The 22001-nt window shown below is 36.8% G+C and overlaps 1 protein-coding gene across 2 annotated transcripts in view; it reads right to left on the reverse strand.

The window, feature by feature from the left end:
- AHR (aryl hydrocarbon receptor) overlaps nt 1-20552 on the reverse strand; it is a 50251-nt gene extending 29699 nt beyond the window's left edge. Inside the window, exons 1-2 of one of the 2 annotated variants that reach the window (XM_082472686.1) lie at nt 20339-20552; nt 9857-10044 (exon numbers count right to left, since the gene is read on the reverse strand). In XM_082472686.1, coding sequence (XP_082328812.1) covers nt 9857-10044; nt 20339-20403 — 253 coding nt within the window. In that variant the 5' untranslated portion in view covers nt 20404-20552. Of the gene's footprint in view, nt 1-9856; nt 10045-12671; nt 17656-20338 lie in introns of those variants that run through there. The other variant, XM_082472687.1, reaches the window with a different exon arrangement.
- Nucleotides 20553-22001: the final 1449 nt, after the last annotated feature.

Genomic DNA, 22001 nt, shown 5'->3' on the forward strand with positions numbered 1-22001 from the left:
ACAGTCTCCATCTACTGGGCCAGGACAAAGAGAGGGAAGCTGCCTCTGTAACACAGACACTAGACCACTTGAAACTAGACACTATCAAAGATGCACGCGGCAACAGAATATTCTGTAAAACTGACCATAAACGCACTCCCACATCATGTGGGCAAATTTAAGGCTAGAAGAATTCAATACAGACAATTCTAGGTTCATTAAGTTGATCCAATTTGACTGTCTCTTCTCTCAACCTCCCACTGCTGACACCTGAATGGCTTTATGTCTTCTATGGACAACCAAGAATCAGAAATTACCTCCTCTAGTATTATTATTTTTCTGTAGACTTTAATTTCACTTTAGTTTACACTTTCACGTGCAATTTTCTCTTTGCCCCTTTAAGAACGTGAAACACCAAATGAAGTCATCTTTGAGCAAACTCATTATCACCATAGCACAGTTTCATATTCCACACACAGAGATGTGCTTTCCTCTATCTCTGCCCATCCTTAAAATATTTCATCTTTGGTATTTTCCCTCTTATTCTATATGCTTTCCCCAGGAATATTTTATTCACTTTCACAGTTTAAAATACTATTCCAATGACATTATGATGACTCCAAAATCTAAATCTCCAGCTACAAACAAATAAATGAATTTGATCCACTGATTAAAAATGATTGATCAAAAAGTCAAAAAGCCGTAAGAGCAGGATTAAAAAAGAACACATAAATATAATTACTAGATAAAAATGATTAGTGGTAATATAAATGTGTTTTATTACAGACCCTCAAGTGATTAATTTTACATTACATGTGAAAATAGTTTCTAAAACACTATAACATGGCAGATGTATATTTCCATTAGCCAGATCAGCAAAGACTCACAGAAAGTCAAACAATTTAACTACAGACATTTAAAATCTGTACTGGGAAAAAAAAAAGAGAAAACTGCTGAAAGTTGGCTGGCTTTAATATTCCCCCAATGGTAATCTCTGTTTAAAAAAGAAAGCTAAGCCCATAAATTTATGACCAACTGGAACTGTTCATGGCCAAACAATTAAGGATCAAGGATCCTAGAGTCATATAACACTAGGAAATGATCAAAGAGAAAACCTATTAAAGCAGTAAATTTAAAAGAGACAAGAAAGAAGCAAAACACATAATAAAGGATATAATGAGTGTAGGTTCAGTTTGAAACTGTTATATATTTGTCACTGTTTTTAAGAAAATACTTGTCAAAGCAAAGGAAAACACTCAGAGATAAAAGTATCCTATGTAAAATATCATAAAATTATTTTTTCACTTTACTTATTCATAGAATTTGACTCTTCTGCTGTAAGTTAGGATATCTGAGGAAAAGAGACATTAAATTCCTGATCCAAAGAGGCCATATTATTAACTATAAGCGCCAGGATTTGAATACCACGATACCCTGACTCAGTAAGAATGTCCTACCATTCTTTTCATCCATCCATGTTTCAATTTGCATGGATTTGATTATATTAAGTCCATAAATTAAAATTTAAAAGAATCTCTAAATCTTACAGTTTTAGTTACGGAAGGTATCATGAATGTTAGAGTTTCATGTTTTCGAATGTAAATTCTGGAAAAAAACACATAGCTAAATTACCATCTAAAATGGATAGCACCATGGGTTAATGAAACTCAACACTATTTGATGATTTCAAATGTGCTGATCTTTTAGGCAAACAAACCTACTTCGGACATTTCTAGAATTCAGAAATCACAATTGCTGCGATACTGAAAGTTTTGTAAATTACTGGACACACAGTAATTAAAAAAAACAAAAAAACAGATAAAGTTAGTACCCAAACCCTGTGAATGTAAAACACCGCGCATATACAAACGCCTTAAACTTTATAAAACATCAACCCTTAAAAAGGCTTTCTATTTAATTCATTTTTACTGCTCGTTCAAGCTCATTCTTCATATATATACATGCATATATATTTGTTTTTCAAGATAGTGTTCTGAAATCCAGAGAAACACACAAGCTGAAGATGAATAAACACAATAGCTCTTTTTGAAAACCTAATGAACTGGAAATGAACTGTTAAAGTATCTACAAAAGGAAGACCAAGAAAAGAGCACATATAATTTTTAATGTAAAATAAAGTCAAGAAAGATCCATGGTAAACAATGAGGTTGAATAAATCTTAGATCACAACACAACATAATGTAAGTTAACTCTCACCATCCTCTCCTCTCACAGCATTTTTAGACTTGGTGAATTTAAAATACTCCAATATGTAAAGTATTTACACTTAATACATGCTTAAAATAATCACCATTTTATAATGATTCATGACTCATTGCCCCTGCACTGCCTAGTTTTAAAAATAACCAGAAAACTATTCCCTATGACAGTTTGCAAACGCAGAACTTTGGAATTAGAAACTCAGATCCTCAAGTTCACCTCTGTCAGGCTTAATGCAGCCTACACAAAAATCACTTTTTGTTTATAAGTTTTCCTTCCCACAAATTAAATTTGTACATCTCAATTATAGAGATGTCATAAAGAGTAACTCATGACTGAGATTAATGAAGGATATAAAAGATTTCACAGTTAATGACTACATTATAATGGTATAATAACTACCATGAATATTTTACAGAATTAACAAATATTACATGCCCTTGACATTTACTATTGTCTCAAAGAAAGAAAACTTTTCTGCCTTTTTTTACCTCATTAGGTATTTGTGTCTCAACAAAGAACGTGGATTAGTCATTCTCATCAATTTTGGGGATTGCTGTCGAAAAGTAGAATAATTTAAACAATCCTTACATGATGATGAATATTTTTAAAACGGATAATGAAATCTAATTCAAAATTTTTACATGTTGAAATTACTCTTGCTAAGAATAAAACATTACCATACTGATTCAGACTGGTTAACAAGCACAATGTCCACTGTTTGATCCTGGCATTAAGAGACACAATATGGGAGGAAACAACCCTTTCCTTTCACATCAACCAATTTCAAAGACTGGGTTATGTATAACCACCCAAATCTAAGTCTCTCTTAATAAACTATGATTGATCATAGTCATTAAGTAATTTAAACTTATTAAATATTTTCTATCTCAAAGGTAACATGATATGTGAGTCTAAAACTCATTTTATGACTGGGGTCTTCTTTTTATTCTCTACTTTTCTTTTTAAATTAGAAGGGGATAGTTTAATTTTAACAATTTGAAATTTGATGAAAAAGTGTGAACGTGATGTTAAAGATTTTAGGCTTTCAGTCTGTACTTGCAAGACCTAAGTCCACACTGACTTGCCAGGTCATAGCTCCACTTGGTAATTTTCTGTCTTCAGGCTCCCCTCAAATCCCCTTTGATTTAATCTATCAAGATGCAAAATTTGCACTTTACTATGTTTAATTACCAACACGAGAAAATAGCAATTTTGAACTTTTAAAATTTGTTTCCTAAAAATACAAAAGACACTACAGAAGTACTTCAAAGATACATAATTTAGAAAAGTCTTTAAACAGTTAAAATAAGCAGGGAAGAATAGACGGTAACACAGAAGAACAGTGTTACTGAGGAAACTGAATAGAACTTAAACACCTTCTACAATTTCAATTAATCTATTATTAATATATCATTGTTATTAATCCTTAAACATGTTTAAATGTGTCCATTGTGCAGAAATTAAAAATAAAGTATCACTTTATTCTGGAATTTTTAATCTATCAAATTTACAAAGGGAGTGATTTTTTCCTTTAAATCCAGAGACCTATTTGTCCATCCCATCTACACTGACAAAACTGAAAAACACACCAAGATTGCCAGACGACTGGGAAGTATTAATACAACAGGAACATGCAGCAAAGAAGAAAACGACCATAGGCCCAGGAACAAGATAAGAAACACAAAGTGAAGGCAAAGGAGCAAAGAGGATGGCATAAGAACGTAAGGGGCAGTACTGAAAGCACCAAGAAAGGGCACAGTGATACAGTTAGTTCAAAGAAGATTGAATCCTTAAATACTTCTACACGTTTCACTGTATGATCCAGCCAATCAATTAATTAAAAACCATGTAAAAAGTTTCTTACTGCTCTGATTCCTTAAAACAAACATTCCTTGCATTTGTACATTTAGAAATAGAGAAGAATATAATTGATAGAACCAATAATTATAATTGGCTTTTAACAGAAAGCTTATTTGGAAATAGCAAAATATTAATGTCAAAAACTAAGCCCTAGAGCCATATTTCTAAGTATATAATTTAGAATTTCCACATTGTTTTTCAGATATGTTAATACAATTAAGTTAATAAATAATTATTGAGTGCTCACTCTGGGGCAGGCATTGTCCTAAGTGTTTAAGGTATAACAGTAAACATATTGATAATATTCTCAAGGACCTTCCATTCTAGTGAGAAAAATAAGCAATAAATGGCATATTTAAGTACACCAAAAAAAAAGCATATTATGAAAATTTTATAATGATTGCTTCATCATCTGTAAAATAAAGAGTGTCCAAACTGAAAAACAATTATCTGAGCTTTACTGTCTAGAATACATATAGTTCAAGAATTTTCAAGGATTAAACGTTCAAAGGTTCCCACTGTTCCTCAGTTGAAACCAAAACTAATAACTAATGAAACTTCTAATCCCTTTCCCTCCCTTGAAAATGCTCCCTAAATGTTGCATTATAAATATTTAATGTGCACATTTTTAAAGGATTTCACATACAGTATTTGTCACAGTTTCTGAGATCCTCGACCTTGAGTTATTAGAGGGCAGAAGCCTTTTTTCCCCTCTTTCTCTTCTTCATGAATTCAGCACAGGGCACACTATTTAGAATACAGCACAATCTTGAATTACAAAATGTATTAAAAAATAATTTCAGTTTAATTATGTCAAAGAAACACCTTCTAACTTTACCATAATGACTGCGTCTTGTTCAAGTACTTCAAAGTTGTATTTTAGAATGTTTTGATTAATTAGAAATGGATAAAGATTAATGTTGTACTTGAAACTTAAGTGCTGCTTTTCGGACAGTCTTAGAAGTATAGTCATGGCTCCACAAAGTTTAAGAAGATCCCATCCAAGCTGGATTATTTAAACTCACAATAAATAGATGTATTTTCTTGGAAAAATATCTATTGTTACAGTAAAACTTGAGTTTCCTTTCTAACAAGATTGTATGATTACTCGTTTATATTGTTCTTTCCGCAGGAATTCACACACCCCCCGTTTGCATCCTGTTATTCACTTGGAGCTTCCCTTCACTTCGCTCTACTCTTTCCCTAATAGTGGGAGAGTGGTTTCAACCGCACACACAAGTCCTCATCACTGTCCGCCTGCTCCGAGTCTCCTCGTTTGCGTTTAGTACTTGTTCAGGTCGTAAGAATTACTTGCAAATTTTATTCTCTCAACATATTGCATTGCCTTCCTAGATAACTGGTGGTCTGGGGAAGACGTTGGGATTTTTCACACATTATTTCCCTCACCTTCCATCAAACTCTGTTCCTGTACTGAACAACCCTACAAAACTGCTTAGATATACACACTACCCTGAAATCACACTTAGTCTTTCTAAAACTTTGTACATTTGGATTTGTCTTTCTAAAGGCAAAGAAAAATTTTTTTTTAATAATTCAGGATATAATCAAAACCAGGTTAAATCACTGCCTCAGACTTATCTAGAATGCTTATAAAAATACAGATTCCTGGGTTCTACACAACCTACAAAGAATCAGCATAAAAAGAGCATGTCCTAGAATGTGCATTTTAACAGGCTTTCGAGGTTATGCTGATGCAAACTAAAGTATAAAAACCAGTAATTCAAAGGTCCTAACATTGGAGATAATACGACCCAGCAATCCCACTACTGGGCATATACCCTGAGAAAACCGTAATTCAAAAAGAGTCATGTCCCACAATGTTCATTGCAGCCCTATTTACAATAGTCAGGACATGGAAGCAACCTGTGTCCATCGACAGATGAATGGATAGAGAAGATGTGGCACATATATACAATGGAATATTACTCTGCCATAAAAAGAAATGAAATTGAGTTATTTGTAGTGAGGTAGGTGGACCTAGAGTCTGTCATACAGAGTGAAGTAAGTCAGAAAGAGAAAAACAAATACAATATGCTAACACATATATATGGAATCTAAAAAGAAAAAAATGGTTCTGAAGAACCTAGGGGCAGGACAGGAATACGGACGCAGACGTAGAGAATGGACTTGAGGACATGGGGAGGGGGAAGGGTAAGCTGGGACGAAGTGAGAGAGTAGCACTGACATATACACACTACCAAATGTAAAACAGATAGCTAGTGGGAAGCAGCTGCATAGCACAAGGAGATCAGCTCGGTGCTTTGTGTCCCCCTAGAGGGGTGGGATAGGGAGGGTGGGAGGGAGATGCAAGAGGGAGGGGATATGGGGATATATGTATACATATAGCTGATTCACTTTGTTATACAGCAGTAACTAACACAACATTGTAAAGCAATTATACTCCAATAAAGATGTTAAAAAAAAAAAAAACTGATGAAGGAATGACACAAATAGGGTAATAAGATCTTACTGTCGAATACAGAGCCAGAATAAAAAATAAACTTATTAATGAAAAGCCAAGAAAATACTTTTTAACAAGTGAGAATTCCACAATGAGCCCCGCTACACTATGACATTCTTTATAAGGTAGATTTGGGAATCACTTTTACTTGAGGTATTGAACAGGATACACATCTAATCATGAATTATATATATATAGAGAGAGAGAGAGAGAGAGACCGCTTTTTACATTAAATATACCTATAATAATGTATATGTATGTGTATGCATGTGTGTAAGCATATACACATACTCACACACATAGAGACAGCCTAGAAAGCAGTAAGTATGTTAATACTGAAATGGCACACTGGCTATTCTCCAAGCAGCTTCAATTCTGCTCCACTGCTTCTAAACAGGGAACAACGCATACATTTTTTTTCTCTTTTTAACATGTAATTTGATTTCCCATTATAGAGGAGCAGGAAACGAAAAGGCAAAATGATCATGTCAATACATCTTGACCAGAGTCAAGGAATAGTGCCTCCCTGGCTTCTCGATTATAAACCTTCTAAGGACAGAGACCACATCTTACATGTCACGGAACCCTCCATCATAAGGTCAAACAGCGCAGCATGTGAATAAATGCTGAAGATCATGACTGCATCCCAAGAAGCTGGGATTGACCTTGGGGTTACAATCTACAACGGGGGCTCCCAAACTTGCCACACCACCAGAGTTTATGATTCCATTGGTCTAGGGTAAGGCCCAAGATCTGGCATTTCTAACAAATGCCCAGGTGACACTAATGCTGACTGTCTAGGGTCTATACTTTGAGAATCACAGATCTAGGGAAAAGTTCTCAGGATTTTGCTATATATATGGTTCCCAGAAAAGAGAAGTAACTGAGATATGGTCAGCAAAAACAACAGAGGGAATGTGGAAACCTAGTTCTAGCTCGATCACAAAATAAATATACAGCTGATACATACATACATACACACATACACACACCACTGAACATCACGTGACTCACCTAGAAGATGAAGGGTCTGGTATACATGAAGATTGAAAATTCAAAGGCTTTTTATATAGATCAGAGAAAACACAAGTGTCTACTATGAACACTTAAATATATAATCTTCCCTGAAATTATTATCCTCAAATCAGTGTATATTGCCCAGATCACAATGGTTAAACTATACAATTTTTTTTAACATCTTTATTGGAGTATAATTGCTTTACAACAGTGTGTTAGTTTCTGCTTTATAACAAATTGAATCAGCTATACATATACATATATCCCCATATCCCCTCCCTCTTGCATCTCCCTCCCACCTTCTCTATCCCACCCCTCTAGGTGGTCACAAAGCACCGAGCTGACCTCCCTGTGCTCTGCAGCTGCTTCCCACTAGCTATCTATTTGACATTTGGTAGTGTACATATGTCCATGCCACTCTCTCACTTCATCCCAGCTTACCCTTCCCCTCCCTGTGTCCTCAAGTCCGTTCTCTACATCTGCGTCTTTATTCCTGTCCTGCCCCTAGGTTCTTCAGAACCATTTTTTTTTTTTTTAGATTCCATATGTATGTGTTAGCATACAGTAATTCTTTTTCTCTTTCTCACTTACTCCACTCTGTATGACAGTCTCTAGGTCCATCCACCTCACTACAAATAACTCAATTTCGTTTCTTTTTATGGCTGAGTAGTATTCCATTGTATATATGTGCCACATCTTCTTTATCCATTCATCTGTCGATGGACGCTTAGGTTGCTTCCACGTCCCGGCTATTGTAAATAGAGCTGCAATGAACATTGTGGTACATGACTCTTTTTGAATTATGGTTTTCTCAGGGTAGGAGCAACAAAAAGCCAAGCAACTTCTTAATTGGATTATATTAATCATTTAGTCGAGCAGTTTTTGACCAAGAATCAGAAACCCCAGGAGTACATTTATCGCTTTAGTCTGCACTCACTGAAGGCGTTTATTACTGTACTACAGCTTTGTGGTAGTCCATTATTCTCCTTTTCCTTTTTCGCTCTTCAAAAACCTGAATACCTAAGCTCGTACATGATCTTGTGTTTTGCTATCCTTTTTACTGTAAAATGCAAATATTTTAATTCTAAATATGATAAAAGAATTTCTCACCTAAAAAAAAAAACTATATAATTTTTAATCCAAAATGAAGAACATACAGCATGCAAATAAACCAATAAATAAAAAAGATGCTCAGACTAAACACAGCAAACCATCTAAACATAAACCTAAAGGGAAGTAACTGTTCTGCAATATTCTACACACAAATCGCAAATTCAAGTATCTGTAAATATGTCAAGGGCAGCAGTATCAGCATCATCTGACAGTTTGTAAGAAGAGCAAAATCTCTGGCTACACCAAAACCTACTGAATAAGAACCTTCAGCTTATCAGGGTCCCTATGTGATTTACGAGCACGTTAAAGTTTAAGAGCACTGACATGTCACTGAGATTTTATCATTAATTCTTTACTACTATGGGTAAAATGACATGGTATATTTAAAAGACGGAACAGTTCCTAAAAAATCTATTTCTGACATATAAACAGACCAAAAGAGAAATCGAGGAATTATTTTACATGAGAAGACACACTGAAGCATTATTTTCAAACAAAAACTTCCATTTAAAATAATTTATGACTACGATATACTGTGCAATTAAGGTGTAACAAATATCACCTAGTTCAAATCCCTAGCTTAAAGCAGAGTAAACCGATGCTAACATGTTAAAGTCAAATAGGTGTCAGTGGCACAATGGAGACTGAAATCCAACTCTACTGACTCCAGTGACAAAATGCTCTTTCCAATGGAAAACAATTTTTTAATTACATTTTCCTGGAGCAAACATATAGTTAATATAAAGCAGTAGAAGTATACATAACTTTGAAAGGACAAATAAAATGATGTATCTGTGAAACATATTGAAGGAAATCCAGCAAAAATATATCATAGTAGTTAATATGTGTTTTATTCTTTCCATTAAAAAAAAGACCTTAAAAAATTGAGTAGAAAGGAGAAGAACCAGAAAGTGTCCTTCTTAATATGAGTGTTACGATTTTCAAAGAATGACACCACATATCATTTAAGTGGCAGCATATGTTTGATGAATCAATCTGGAAAACTGATTTTAGAAGTATTAAAAATTTGGCTTTGCTACCTAAGTTTTACTATCCAGCAATAAACAGAACTTTTTCACGTAAGGCTAATTTTTGCAGTTTTCAACACAGAAGCAGAAACAACCATATTCAACGTAAGTATTTTGTAAGCGACTGTAGAAAAATTAAACCCTTCTGTCTTACCATCAAAGAAGCTCTTGGCTCTTAGATAACTGACACTGAGCCTAAGAACTGAAAGTTTGTCCAGCTTATTAATAACATCTTGTGGAAAAGGCAGCAGGCTGGCCAAACGGTCCAATTCCGTATTAAGTCGGTCTCTATGCCGCTTTGAAGGATTCGACTTGATTCCTTCAGCTGGGACTGGCTTGACACTAAAAAACAAACAAAATTCCATAAAATACATTAAAATCTATAAAGCAAAAATTTCGATCGCATTATAACATCTCCTCAACTATTTTTCTAACAAAACAAACATCTAAAATCTACTTCCAAGTTTACATAAATCCTTTCAAAATGCTCCCTTCATATCTTAATTAAGAAAAACAAGGGAATGGGTAAACTCCTTCATAACGTTTTATTAAAAACTTATGAACCCATCACAGGAAAATGCTGAGTACCTCTTATATACCTCATACATTTGTGGTACATGATTCCCAATTAACAAATCTATTAGGAGTTTTTCCCCTTCAGACACATCTGTTGTTAGGGGGAAGAAAGAAATCTGCAGGAAGTTATGTGAAAATTATGCCTCCTTTGCTATCTTCCACAAAAATCATCTTGGCATCATTTATGTTGCAAATAAATAGGAGCGACCCTAAATAAAAAGCTGTTCTTCATCATCCTCAGCTTCCTATATTTAACACTTTCCTGTCAGTGACAGCTTCTCAAAGCCATTGTGGCATCTCCACAGGGTCCTCCAGCCATCTAATGGGGTCCTCCAATATTAAGGCAAGAAAAAATTTGACTTTAGTTATTGATATTTGTTGATTGTGACGAATATTAGAGGTTAACTGTTTACCAGCAATTGCCAGCAAATTTTGCTTTTATGAACTGGTCAGTAATCCTTCTTAATTATTAGCCATCATAGTTTGTGTCTCAATTAGAAAATCCAATGAAATCCCAATATTTAGCATGATTTTCATCTGAGAGAAAAGATACTTATGGTTAGGAGTATAACTTGAGTTCAGAAATGAGAAACTGAACTTCACACAAAAGCCTTAGCCAGGATTTCGTAACAGAAATTCATTAAAGTGGATTTACAGATCATCAGACACCTAATGTTGAATGAAAAGAGAAGATATTAAAAAACCAAACAAAGTAATTTTTAGATCATGTCTCTGTACCCCTCCATTTGCCAGAAAAATAAAGAATTAGCCGGAGCGTTCTTATGACAAAGACTTTTTTCCTCCAGTTTTACTGAGAAGACAAAGACATTTTTGATAATCCAAATTAATTACATCTGAAAAAGCGGAAATTGGCTTGAGTATAATGCTGTTAATTTGATTCAATCAAAACATTTCTAGATAACATGTTTTCAGTGTTATATGAACATGAAGAAGTAATAGTTTATGCAAAAAGATAATAGAAAGTAATATGAAAGCTTAACAGGCTTTTTTCAATGTCCCTACCCAGTAATTTCTTCAGAACTTGTCTATTTCTAGTTTTTTCTATTACAGTTCATGTTATTTCTACAATAAATAAGAGTAAGAAACTGGTAAAGTGGCATATATACAAAACAAGTCAGTAGATACTTTCTCTAGACTATGTGTGTAACTACACACTTAACAGAAATTGGTGACTATTTCTCTAGCTATTTTCCCTATTCACGTGTATCATCAAATTCAAGTCACACCTAATTACTGCATCTCTCCAATTAATCAACTGAATCTCAACTTTTACCTATAATGCATGTCTACCTCACTGAATAATTGTCTACTGACTAATCGCCTGTTAAAACAAATATTTATTTGCCCCTATGTCCCGGGTGGTCCAGGAAAACATTCTTCTCCTATATACTCAAAAAGTGTGACGGGAACTGAGTCTAGTGAGCAACTGCTTGAAAAAAAGATTTTTATAGAAAAGGTGGTATCTGAGCTACATCTTGGAAGGTGAACAGTATTTCAGGGGGCGGCGTAACTGAGGAAAGGTGAACTGTGAGAGGGCCTATCTGTGAGGCACAGGGTAAAGAGAGAGAAGGGGAAGCTAGTTAGAGCCACCTTCCTTTAGTAAACAGTGACCACCCACCACGTGCCAAGCACAGAACACTGAGCAGTGAACCAGCTTCAAAGCGCTGCTCAATTAGATCACTTTACTGTAGAGTCTTCCCTGACCTACTCCCACTGGATTCCTCCCAGGTGACTACTGTACTTTATGCATCTTACGTAAATGCCTTAAGCACCATTCCATTAAGGAATATTCTGTGCAGATAGCGTTTCCCGTAACTGAAAATAAAATCTAGTCGTGCACTCTTGGTAGCTTTCCAGTAACGATTATAAAACACTGGGGAGAAGAAGACAGTAACACAAACATTGAAGCAAGACAAGCTGCTAGGACACAGAAAGAAATAACAGTAACAGTAGGATAAAGAGGTTTACAGGTGTTTCTCCATGTGATATTGCTGCCTATCTTGTGCTGGCTTTTTGCAGTAGTCAACCCTGCAGTAGATGAGACTATGTCTATACACAATGCAAAACTGGCCACAGCTCTAATGTATTATTATGCACATGACGGAATATTTAGCTTGAGATTGAATTTCCTAAGTGTTATGCAACCTATATTGCATACACTTGTTTGTTCTCTTATTACGATATCAACTTAATCATTTTGTATCTCCAGAGCTCAGCCACAGGACTTGACACAGAGTGGACTCTCAATTAATGGCTGCTGATCAGAAGAGTCCAGAAAGGAAATGATTGGAGCCCGACCACAGGGAGTGATAGTGGGAAGATAACAAGTAAGTCCTGGCTTGAGATGTTTAAACACAGCACTTTGTACCTACCACAGAGCTCGGTACATAGCCAGACTCAAGTGTTCACTCAGCTAAACTGGCGTGCTGCCTTCCTAGGTACAGGAAGTAAGGGAGAGAAAAACGGTGAGTGAGGAAAGGTTGCAAATGACTGGGATTCGTAGCTTAGGATCACAACTCTATTTCCTAATGGAAGGTATGCCAAACGAAGAGAGACGAGACTTGAGGACAGACCTCAGTGATGCCAACATTTAGGTATAATGTCGAGGAAAGGGCCGCGGGCAAAGAGGACGGAGGAGGAATGATAAGGCAGATAGGAAAAGAACCCGGGCAGAAGATTTTGGAGGTCACAGAACAAAGTCAAATGCACCAAGTTATTAAGGAAAGTCAGGGCTGAGAAGTACCCACTGGACTTGGCATTTCGAATCCACTGTTGTTAAAGCTGAAGTAATAGATCTGCGACACCTTTTCACCGATTTTATGAGAAATATTCAGAACTATTTTGTGAAAATACTTCATACTTATCCACACCTATTAAAGTGCACCAAGTAATTAAAAATAGAGAGTAATTCTACACCAATTACACTTGAGTTATGCTGGTACTTTTACTTCTGTACTGTCTTTAAACCTATGCCAAAACATACTGCCAACCATCTATTTAAATAAAAGGCTACATCCGAAATGTAAATAAGTGTCCCCGCAAGATTGGATTTGGGATATCTGGAATTCAGACATCTCCTGAAATAGACTGTAGATGTCGATCAGGTAAAGGAGCAATTTATTATTTTTTTAAACCTTAACCTCAAAAATCCTGTCCCAACCTGTAAATCAAAATTGTTGTGAAAGCAAGACTTTAGCTGACTGCATGCCATGCTTCTGATTTAGAAGCCCTGCATGCCATAAGTACTGGCGGTAACAAGCCCAATAGCATGTCCAGTGCCAGCTTGCATGCTCTCTTTAATGCCTGTTTAATATCCCAGGCTAAAATGTCTCTTAGGCTCATCACTTGTGCTCAGGGTTTGAAACAAAGTTGAAAAACATAACAACCTAGTTTAATCATAAATTACTGTAATTGTAAATGTTTATATTCTTATGACATTTACCATAAAACCTCAAAATGACAGGCAAAGACAAAGTTTCAGTAATCCTGAGATTAAGGTGGCATTTTCTAACGAAGATTACCTATCACAGTACTGAGTTTTTTGCTCTATCGGCTTTTTCCTGTGGGTGATTTAATCTACTCTCACTGCTTCAGTCTTCTTACCAATAACTTGTTTATTTCCAGCCCCTGTACCTGAATGTCCTCACATTCATATTTTTCAGAAGTTGGGCACTGCTTCTCTGCATCTACTATGGTATGACTCTCATTCCAACAGCTAGGAAATTGAAGTATTTCTCGATAAATCTCTCTACCATACCACGTACACCCCATTAAGCCCAACTCTTAAACCCATACATTCTTCATTTCCTCCCCATGGCTTCAGTGCATACTTATTTATCTCTGAATATAAATGTTGAATGTTTATCATCATAAATTATATACTTAATGTGATATTGGAGAGGGGATCTGTGACACAAATTAAGTCAAATTTCACTGTTACTCTGAATACAGCTGGATATTTTACTTCCCTATGTGAGGCAAAAAAATGTCTACAAAAACTTCTGAGAATTCTGGCTGGCAGTTACTTGTAAGGAGTCTGAATTCTTCAGTCACTCTCCTGCAGCCACTCTACAGTTGTGATGGGTTCTTCCCTTTCCCTCTTTTGCTATGCTTAAGGAGTGGTGATGAGGTACAAACAGCATATAATCTTGAGCACAAGACTTTAACAATGAAAACTGGAACATGAAATATGCCCTAGAAATCACTGTTACTTCCAAAATCCTGGAAAAAAATCATTAAGAATGTTCCCTTTTTCCTCTTCTTTTTCAAATATACACTTTTTTTCTTTGTATTTCCCTTGGAACCCACATAGAATAAATCACTAAAACATGAAAAATTTTAACTGGTGCCCAATTGTTAAATTAGTAAATATTCTCAAATACCTACTATGTGTATGGTACTAGGAAGCTCTGGTTGCTATAAAGACAAACAAAAGATAGACCTATCTTTACAGAGCTTGTCTTTCTTACTAGGAGGAGATACATTCTATAACAAGGCAAAAATCAAACATAATGTATTGCTCAATAATGTAGATGCCATAAAAGTGATGCTGGAGGGTTCAAGAAGGTAAGAGCTCACGTACAGGTAGAGTAATGGGGGAAGGTTTCATGGAAATGTGGCTTCTACATTAGGTCTTAAAGATAGGTAAATTGCTTCCAGTTTCATGATGGCAGAGTACATGGCTTTCTGCAACTACCCTTCTCTCTGGAAGATCATGCCAAACAAGGAAATCAGAGATAGAAACACAAAATCTGTCTTGGATAAACCTAAGACACAGCTAAACCCAGATATAAATAATATGAAGATGAAAATTAGGTAAGAAGTGAAATCAATGACAATGGAGAACAGAAAGGAAAATGTAATCATAGTATATTACTTAACTCAGCAATAAACAATACTTACAGTTAAGGAAACACTGCATGTGAATTTAATCCAGAATTGTGATAAAATTATACTGGGAGGATGAGGAGAGATTAAATAGCACTAATAACCATAACTAATAGTCACAATAAAACATCAACAGATAATGCCTAGTATGCTAAACTTAAGATAACATTATACACATTATTGACTTTTTCATGTGCATGTGTTATTTAAAACGAATACTTTTCAAAATAGTATTTCGTTAAAAATAAGGTAAAAGAGCAAACTGAAAAACAACTAAAAAACATAAGACAAAGAAAATCAGTATGTAAAGGACATCTCAAGTAGAAAAATCTGCAAACGTACTCACTATTATTCCACACATACAATCCCAACATAGAAGTTCAATTATCTATCCCATTTTTTCTTTTGCTTATGAAGTTGCCAATTAATATTTTTAAAGCAAAAATGCAAGGATATAGGCACTCCTACAGACTACCAATAGGATTGGAAATTTTTTGCAGAGTAATTTGACAGCATGTTTCAGAGCATAATATTTGGCTCAACCGTAAAAGTATATCATATCTTTGTAACCAAATTTCCACTTAGAGGAATTTTTCCTAAGGAATGAACTAAAAATTTGCATAGAAATTCACATATCTCAAGGGTATTCTCTGAAGTACTAGTTGAAAATATTTAAAGATTGGAAATAACAGAATTTCCGCCTCAAAATAAATTACAGGACTTTAACAGAAGGGAGTACCATGCAGCCACTGAAAACAATGTTTTAAAGGAGGGGAGGCAGCTAGCACATCAATGAAAATAGGAGGAAAAGACTCTAAGAAGAAAGGGCATGAATGCAAGTGTGGAGTCAAGGAAGCACAAATCACGTATGGGCAAAGGTAAATAATTTATTTCAGAACACTATCTGAGAAGAAACAGTGAGCGTTAAGGAAATCCCTAGTATATGGGTGTACCATACGCATCACTGAACTTACTCACCTGAACAGCATTGCGAAGTTGGAATGAACGTAAGCTTTGGAGCCAAAAGACCTGGAATCTGATATTAAAACTCATCCTTTCATTTACTACCTAACAATTTTGAATCTGAACCTCAGGTCCCTATCTGGAAAACTGAAATAATAATACCTTTTCATACTACTATTATAAAAATGAAATAAAATGATGTCTGTAAAGCACTGTGCATGCTTATGTCACAATAAGTACTAACAAAGAGTAGTTTTTTTGTTATATAAAACCAGTATGCAAAAATATCAATTTTAAAAGAAGAGTGGAAGTAGAAAGGTACTGTTGTTAAAGATTTGCATGGTACTAATTTCTAAATAAGTGTCTAAATTATATGCACCAATAAGCATGTACTGCGTAAGTTTTCTCACCAGTGGAGTAGCACATTTCATTACCCACAATTGAGAATGCAATCATATACTGCCTCTTACTGTTTCACAGGAGAATTGATTGCTCTGTGATAATGTAAGCTGAAATTATTTAAGAATAAAATCTATATTTCTGTCAGAAGTCTTCACAGCTTATAAAATACTCTTCTTCTGCTAATTTTAGTTGTGAGAGTGGCAATGTAGGTGTTGACTGCCTGCCTTATTGGTCAATCACTTGCCCAGACCTACACAAGTGAGAAAACTAGACCTCATCTTTTAGTTTAGAACTAGTGCTTTTTCAACTTTAGTTTAGAACTAGCGCTTTTTCAACTAGTGTTCACTGTTTCGTCTTTACACCATTTATTTTTATAAATGTTACCAATAACTAATCACTTTCACTTACTTTATTTCATAGGTCCAATATGTGAAAGCCTTTATAGTCACTATGTATAAACTATCTGAACAAAGCTTACTTGAAAGAAAAACAACAGTGGAGAAACAATTATGTAACTAAAAATACCTATATTTTTATTTTAGAAGCTATTTAGGAAATTTTATCATAGTACGTTTATATCAAACGTTTTCAGTAAAACATAATTTTATTCAACTAAGTAGGTATTGTATAAGTGAGGCTCATTAGGTTTAAATAGAATGAATAGCAATTTAGCAAACACAGCAAGGAAGACACTGCTTTTATACTAATGTTATTAGTGTGTTAACAAAGTAAAAAGGGTCAACTAAGGCTGAGAAGTTATTTCTAACTCTGACACTTCATGATGGCTGGCTTGATCACCACCACTGCTGATATCATTTTTAAGTGTAGATTTCATTTACTCAACACCTATTATTTGCCAATATTCAGCACTAATTTTCTAAAAATATGGTAAATTGAAGTACCACTAAAACTTTTAATGTATTAACAGAACTTAAAAACTACAAAAATACATCCAAAGTTATTATCATTAGGGGAAAAAAACCCCAGACACTATTTAATTCAATAGTGTGCTTTTCACCTATCTTCATGCAGCAAAGTAATTAAAGAAATGTACAAAAAGGCTTTCATCTCCAAAGAAAATAAAACAAGAAGAGGATTTAAGTTAAAACAAATTGTTTTTTCTTTCTTTCTTTCTTTCTTTCTTTCTTTCTTTCTTTCTTTCTTTTTTTGAGCAGGGTTATTTTAAGGAACATGTAAGGAAACAGAACCTATTCCTAAGGGTACCTTTGAAAATTTCTTTAGGAACATGGATCAGATGCAAGGTTGCTTCATATCCTTTAATCTTCTAGCTTTCATTACTCCGAAAAGAAAAGAAACATTTACTGAGTGTCTGCTATGTACAAGATACTTTAGTGGGACGAAATTTAACACGTTTAAAATATATTTCGTACTAAGATAATTTTCAACGTCGGACTTTGCCACTAGGGGGCGTTTATCCCGTTTAATAAATTCCATCGAATATTGACTGGAAGAGCTTCAGGTTAAAATTATGTCACCCACTTGATTCCAAAATTTTATGGAATTGTATATTTAAATGGCCATCTTATTAACAGTCCTATAATTATGCTACAACTTATTTTCTCTTTAAGTAAGATACAATGGTTGACTTAAGGGGTCAAAGTGAAATAGATCTCAATAACATTTTCAGCTCAAACAAGATGAATTTTTCTGACAATGTGCCAACATATTATAGAGCCTATTACCCAAAAACTAGTAATTTAACTAAAAAAACACATTAAACTTAATATTGGGTTTATGGCCCCATTCTTAAAATGGACTTTGATTAACTGCATTTTAAGTTAACCATTTTTTCATTCTGGTAAAAACAATTTATAAACAATTTCATGTGATTCTGTAAATGCCAGCACTAGGCTTTTCTTATGGAGCAGTGACATTTTAAGGCATTTATATGATTAAAAGCAACGCATGATGCTCAGTAAAGATCTGATAAACATTTATACTAACTAAATAAAATAAGGGTGAATGTGGAAACGCTTTAGTTGTATTAGAGAAGATTATTAAATACAAATATACTAACATCTTAGAAAGTATATTAAAATGCTAAAATAATAAAAGGTACATCTTACATAAATAAAAGAAAATGTACAGTACTATGTTTAAAGGAAAAATCTTTAATAAAACATTAATGAGAAGCCAAAAATGTTACACTTTATGATGAATAAAAATTAAAACATTCTATTAAAGTCATCTAGGTCTTTCTGTAACACACTGACTGAAATGCAGTAACTTAAAAATCCATCAGGGACATCTTCAGGTTATCTGACCATATACATAAAACCTATGATATCTCTATTTAGTGCCAAGTATACTATTGTATTAATAAATACATAGAAGTGTTTGTGACGCCTCTCAATTTTAAATAACCACTAAGGACAAAGTCAAATTAGACAAATACATTTTTATATAAGAAACCACTCTATAAAACGCAAGTATTGTAAACCAATGTCAACAGAACTGCCAAGACAAAAACTGCTGACTCGGCAGTATTCCTAATGTCGGCCACACTGCAGGATAAGTCTTCCAAATTTTAATCAGTCTATTTATAGATGAATATCCTCTGTTAATGCCAAGTCTAGATCTGAAGACCTATAATCACTGAAATTCTAAAAGGAAATTAAAACTCCAGAATAATGAAACTTTTAAACTGGTCTTAAATATTAATCTTAAACTGTTATTTTTCTGGTTTGGATTAGCGACCTAAATTAAGTTTTAAGCCAAATACACACTTCTGATTTGTTCTGGGTAACTGTTTAATGTGTTCTGAAAATTGTTTATGCAAGTTTGAAAAATGTGAAGTAAAATAACTCAGGGATAATAATTAGGAATAAACACATGAATACTGCCAATTCACAAAAGTAAATCTGTCTCAAGCACGGATTTTTCTTTTTTCTGAAAAAAAAAAAAAGTATTTGCCATCTCACACAAATATCCCACCAAAACAAACAAACAAAAAAATCTAAGTTTGTAATCTATCAGAACTGACTAAACTTGGAAGTAGAGGGAAAAGGGAATTAGAGAAAGATGCTAAGAATGAAAACGTCTGTTTCAATAATTCCAGCTCCAAATCATTTACAGACCCTAAAACCACCTCCAAAGTGATAAGAAAGCTCCCCCAAAAGGTGACTGAAAATACAAATCCGCTACTGTATTCTGGCTACTACACTCACTCAAAACTGCTACCATCTCTATACTTTCTACCGATGCGTTCACGCTGAGCGCTACAAAATTACTGCCAAATAAGTAAATAAGAGGGCAACAGAAAGCCAGCTGCACCGTACTAAAAAATACCTTCAGAAGCACTCAGTCCCTTTCTTGCAGACAGCACGTGTTTAGCTCTTAAAAGCATCTCCCCCAACCAGGAGTGAGAATGGTGACCGTCCTCTAACCTAACCGAGGAGGATATTAAATATGAAAGGGGATTTCAAGACGGGCTTAGGTTAACTAATCCCCCAGCCCCACAGGGCAGACCAGAGCTGTCAACAAATTAGGACCACAGCACAGTGAACAGTGCTACAAATGGGTAGGGGGGTGCGAGGGTGCGCGTGCTCTGGAGACTGGGGAACGCGGGGCACAATTTTTTAAATGCAATCTTTAAACACGGAAAAACCCAAGGCCTGGGTTTCTCGACCGGCCTCCAAATCGCGATTCCACGGACGGCGTGGGGAAGGGACCTAATCCCCAGGCCGCGGGGATGTGGGCACGAGTGGGGCGGCCTCCCGCACCTGCGCGCCCACCCCCGCGCCGAGGACGCGCACCAGACACTCACGTTTTCTGCACCGGCTTCCGCCGCTTGCGACTGGCGTAGGTGATGTTGGCGCTGCTGCTGTTCATGGTGCCCGGCTGGCGGCGGCTCCTGGCGCGGGCGCGGACAGCCCGGTCCCCGGGACCCGGCGGCGACCGGGACGGCGGTGGCGGCAGCAGCCGGCGCCGGGTTCCACGCAGCCGCGCCCACTCCACCTGCACCCTCCCCGGGCGGTGGCGAAGACGCCGCACCCCAAGAGCCTCGGCTCCCGCAGCCCCGAGTCCAGGTGCGCCGCCCGGGCCTGGCGCCGGCGGTCGAGGGGCGGAGACCGGTGAGCCGGGCGACGCAGGTGCCGTCTATACCAGCGGAGGCGGCGCCGCGCTGCCCGCAGGTGAGGCGGCCCGAATGGAGGAGGAGCCTCAGCCGCCTGTTTGGAATCCCAGCCTGGGTCGCGCGCTCTGGCGCCGCGCCCCGTGACCGTCGCCGCGGCCCCTTGGGTAAGGGAGGCGCCGCCGCGCTGCTCTCGGGGCTTCCCCGATCCCGGCTACTTCCCGCCTTTGGAGCTCGGACTCCGGCCGCCGCTTTCGGTGCCACCAGCTTCCGCTCGACTACGCGTCTGCCTCTGGTCTGAGCCGGTGGTCCCAGGGACGCTCTCGTAACCTAGCGTCGAGGGGACTCCCCAGGCACTGCCTCCCGCCGCCGCTTGCACCGGCTGAATGGCAGAAGCGCCCCCGACTCCTCTCTGGCCCCGCCCCTCCCTCGTGGCCCCGCCCTCGCGGCCCCGCCCCTCGTAGCCCCGCCCCATTCTACTTGACTCCGCCCTTCCTTACAGTTCCCTTGAGGGCCCCACCCTCCCAGCACGTGATGACGCAAGGCGTAATGACCCCCTCCCCCACCCCCGGTATCCATGTTCTTGAGGTCAAGGGAAGGAATCTGTGGACACGTTTCCAGCCCAGAATAGACGTGTGACAACAAATTATGTGCAGCCAAACGCTTTGTAATTAGACAGTCTCAAGGATAGAAATGCCAAATAGTGAGCTTAAATTCACCTATGTAAGAGACAGTGACGCAGCTAACTTTGGGCTAAGAATTACAGTGAGCTGGCAGATAACCAGTGGAACTATAAATTTTCCTAGAGAAGAAATCTTCAGGAGGCCACATCTGAGTTGAACTTGAAGGCTATGCGTTTACTTGTCTTTTTGTTTGGGTTTGGTTTTCGTCTCCATACTAGACAGTATAGTATTTTTTCCCCAGCCAGAATAACTTTGTTCATCTATAGTCAGATTTCAGTAAGGTAGAAAGGAAGGAAGAAAGGCAGCAGGAGGCATTTGAGGTTAAGTAGTCTGGTATGGTGGGAGAGAGGAGCTGGAAGTGAAATTCAGGAATTCTAGGATCAAATCATAAAGCCTTGATCAAGAGTCCAGATTTTATTCTGCAGTCAATGGAAACATTTTAAGGATCCACAGCAGGAAAATGACATTCTGGTGTCTTGGAAAAGTCACTCTGGAATGAAAGTGCCAACTGGATTACAGGAGAGCAAGACTGGATGCAGGGAGAGTAGTTAGGGAGTTGTTGAAGTAGTCCAGGTAAAAGTCCAGGGAAGTGACAGTGGGATAAAGAAAAAAAAAGAAAGAATAGCTAATAAGGAAATAGATGACGAGCGGAGTATGTTTTGCTTGTCAGGAGC

The sequence above is a fragment of the Balaenoptera physalus genome, assembly GCF_965194825.1.
Source record: "Balaenoptera physalus genome assembly, chromosome: 8".
Lineage (NCBI taxonomy): Eukaryota > Metazoa > Chordata > Mammalia > Artiodactyla > Balaenopteridae > Balaenoptera > Balaenoptera physalus.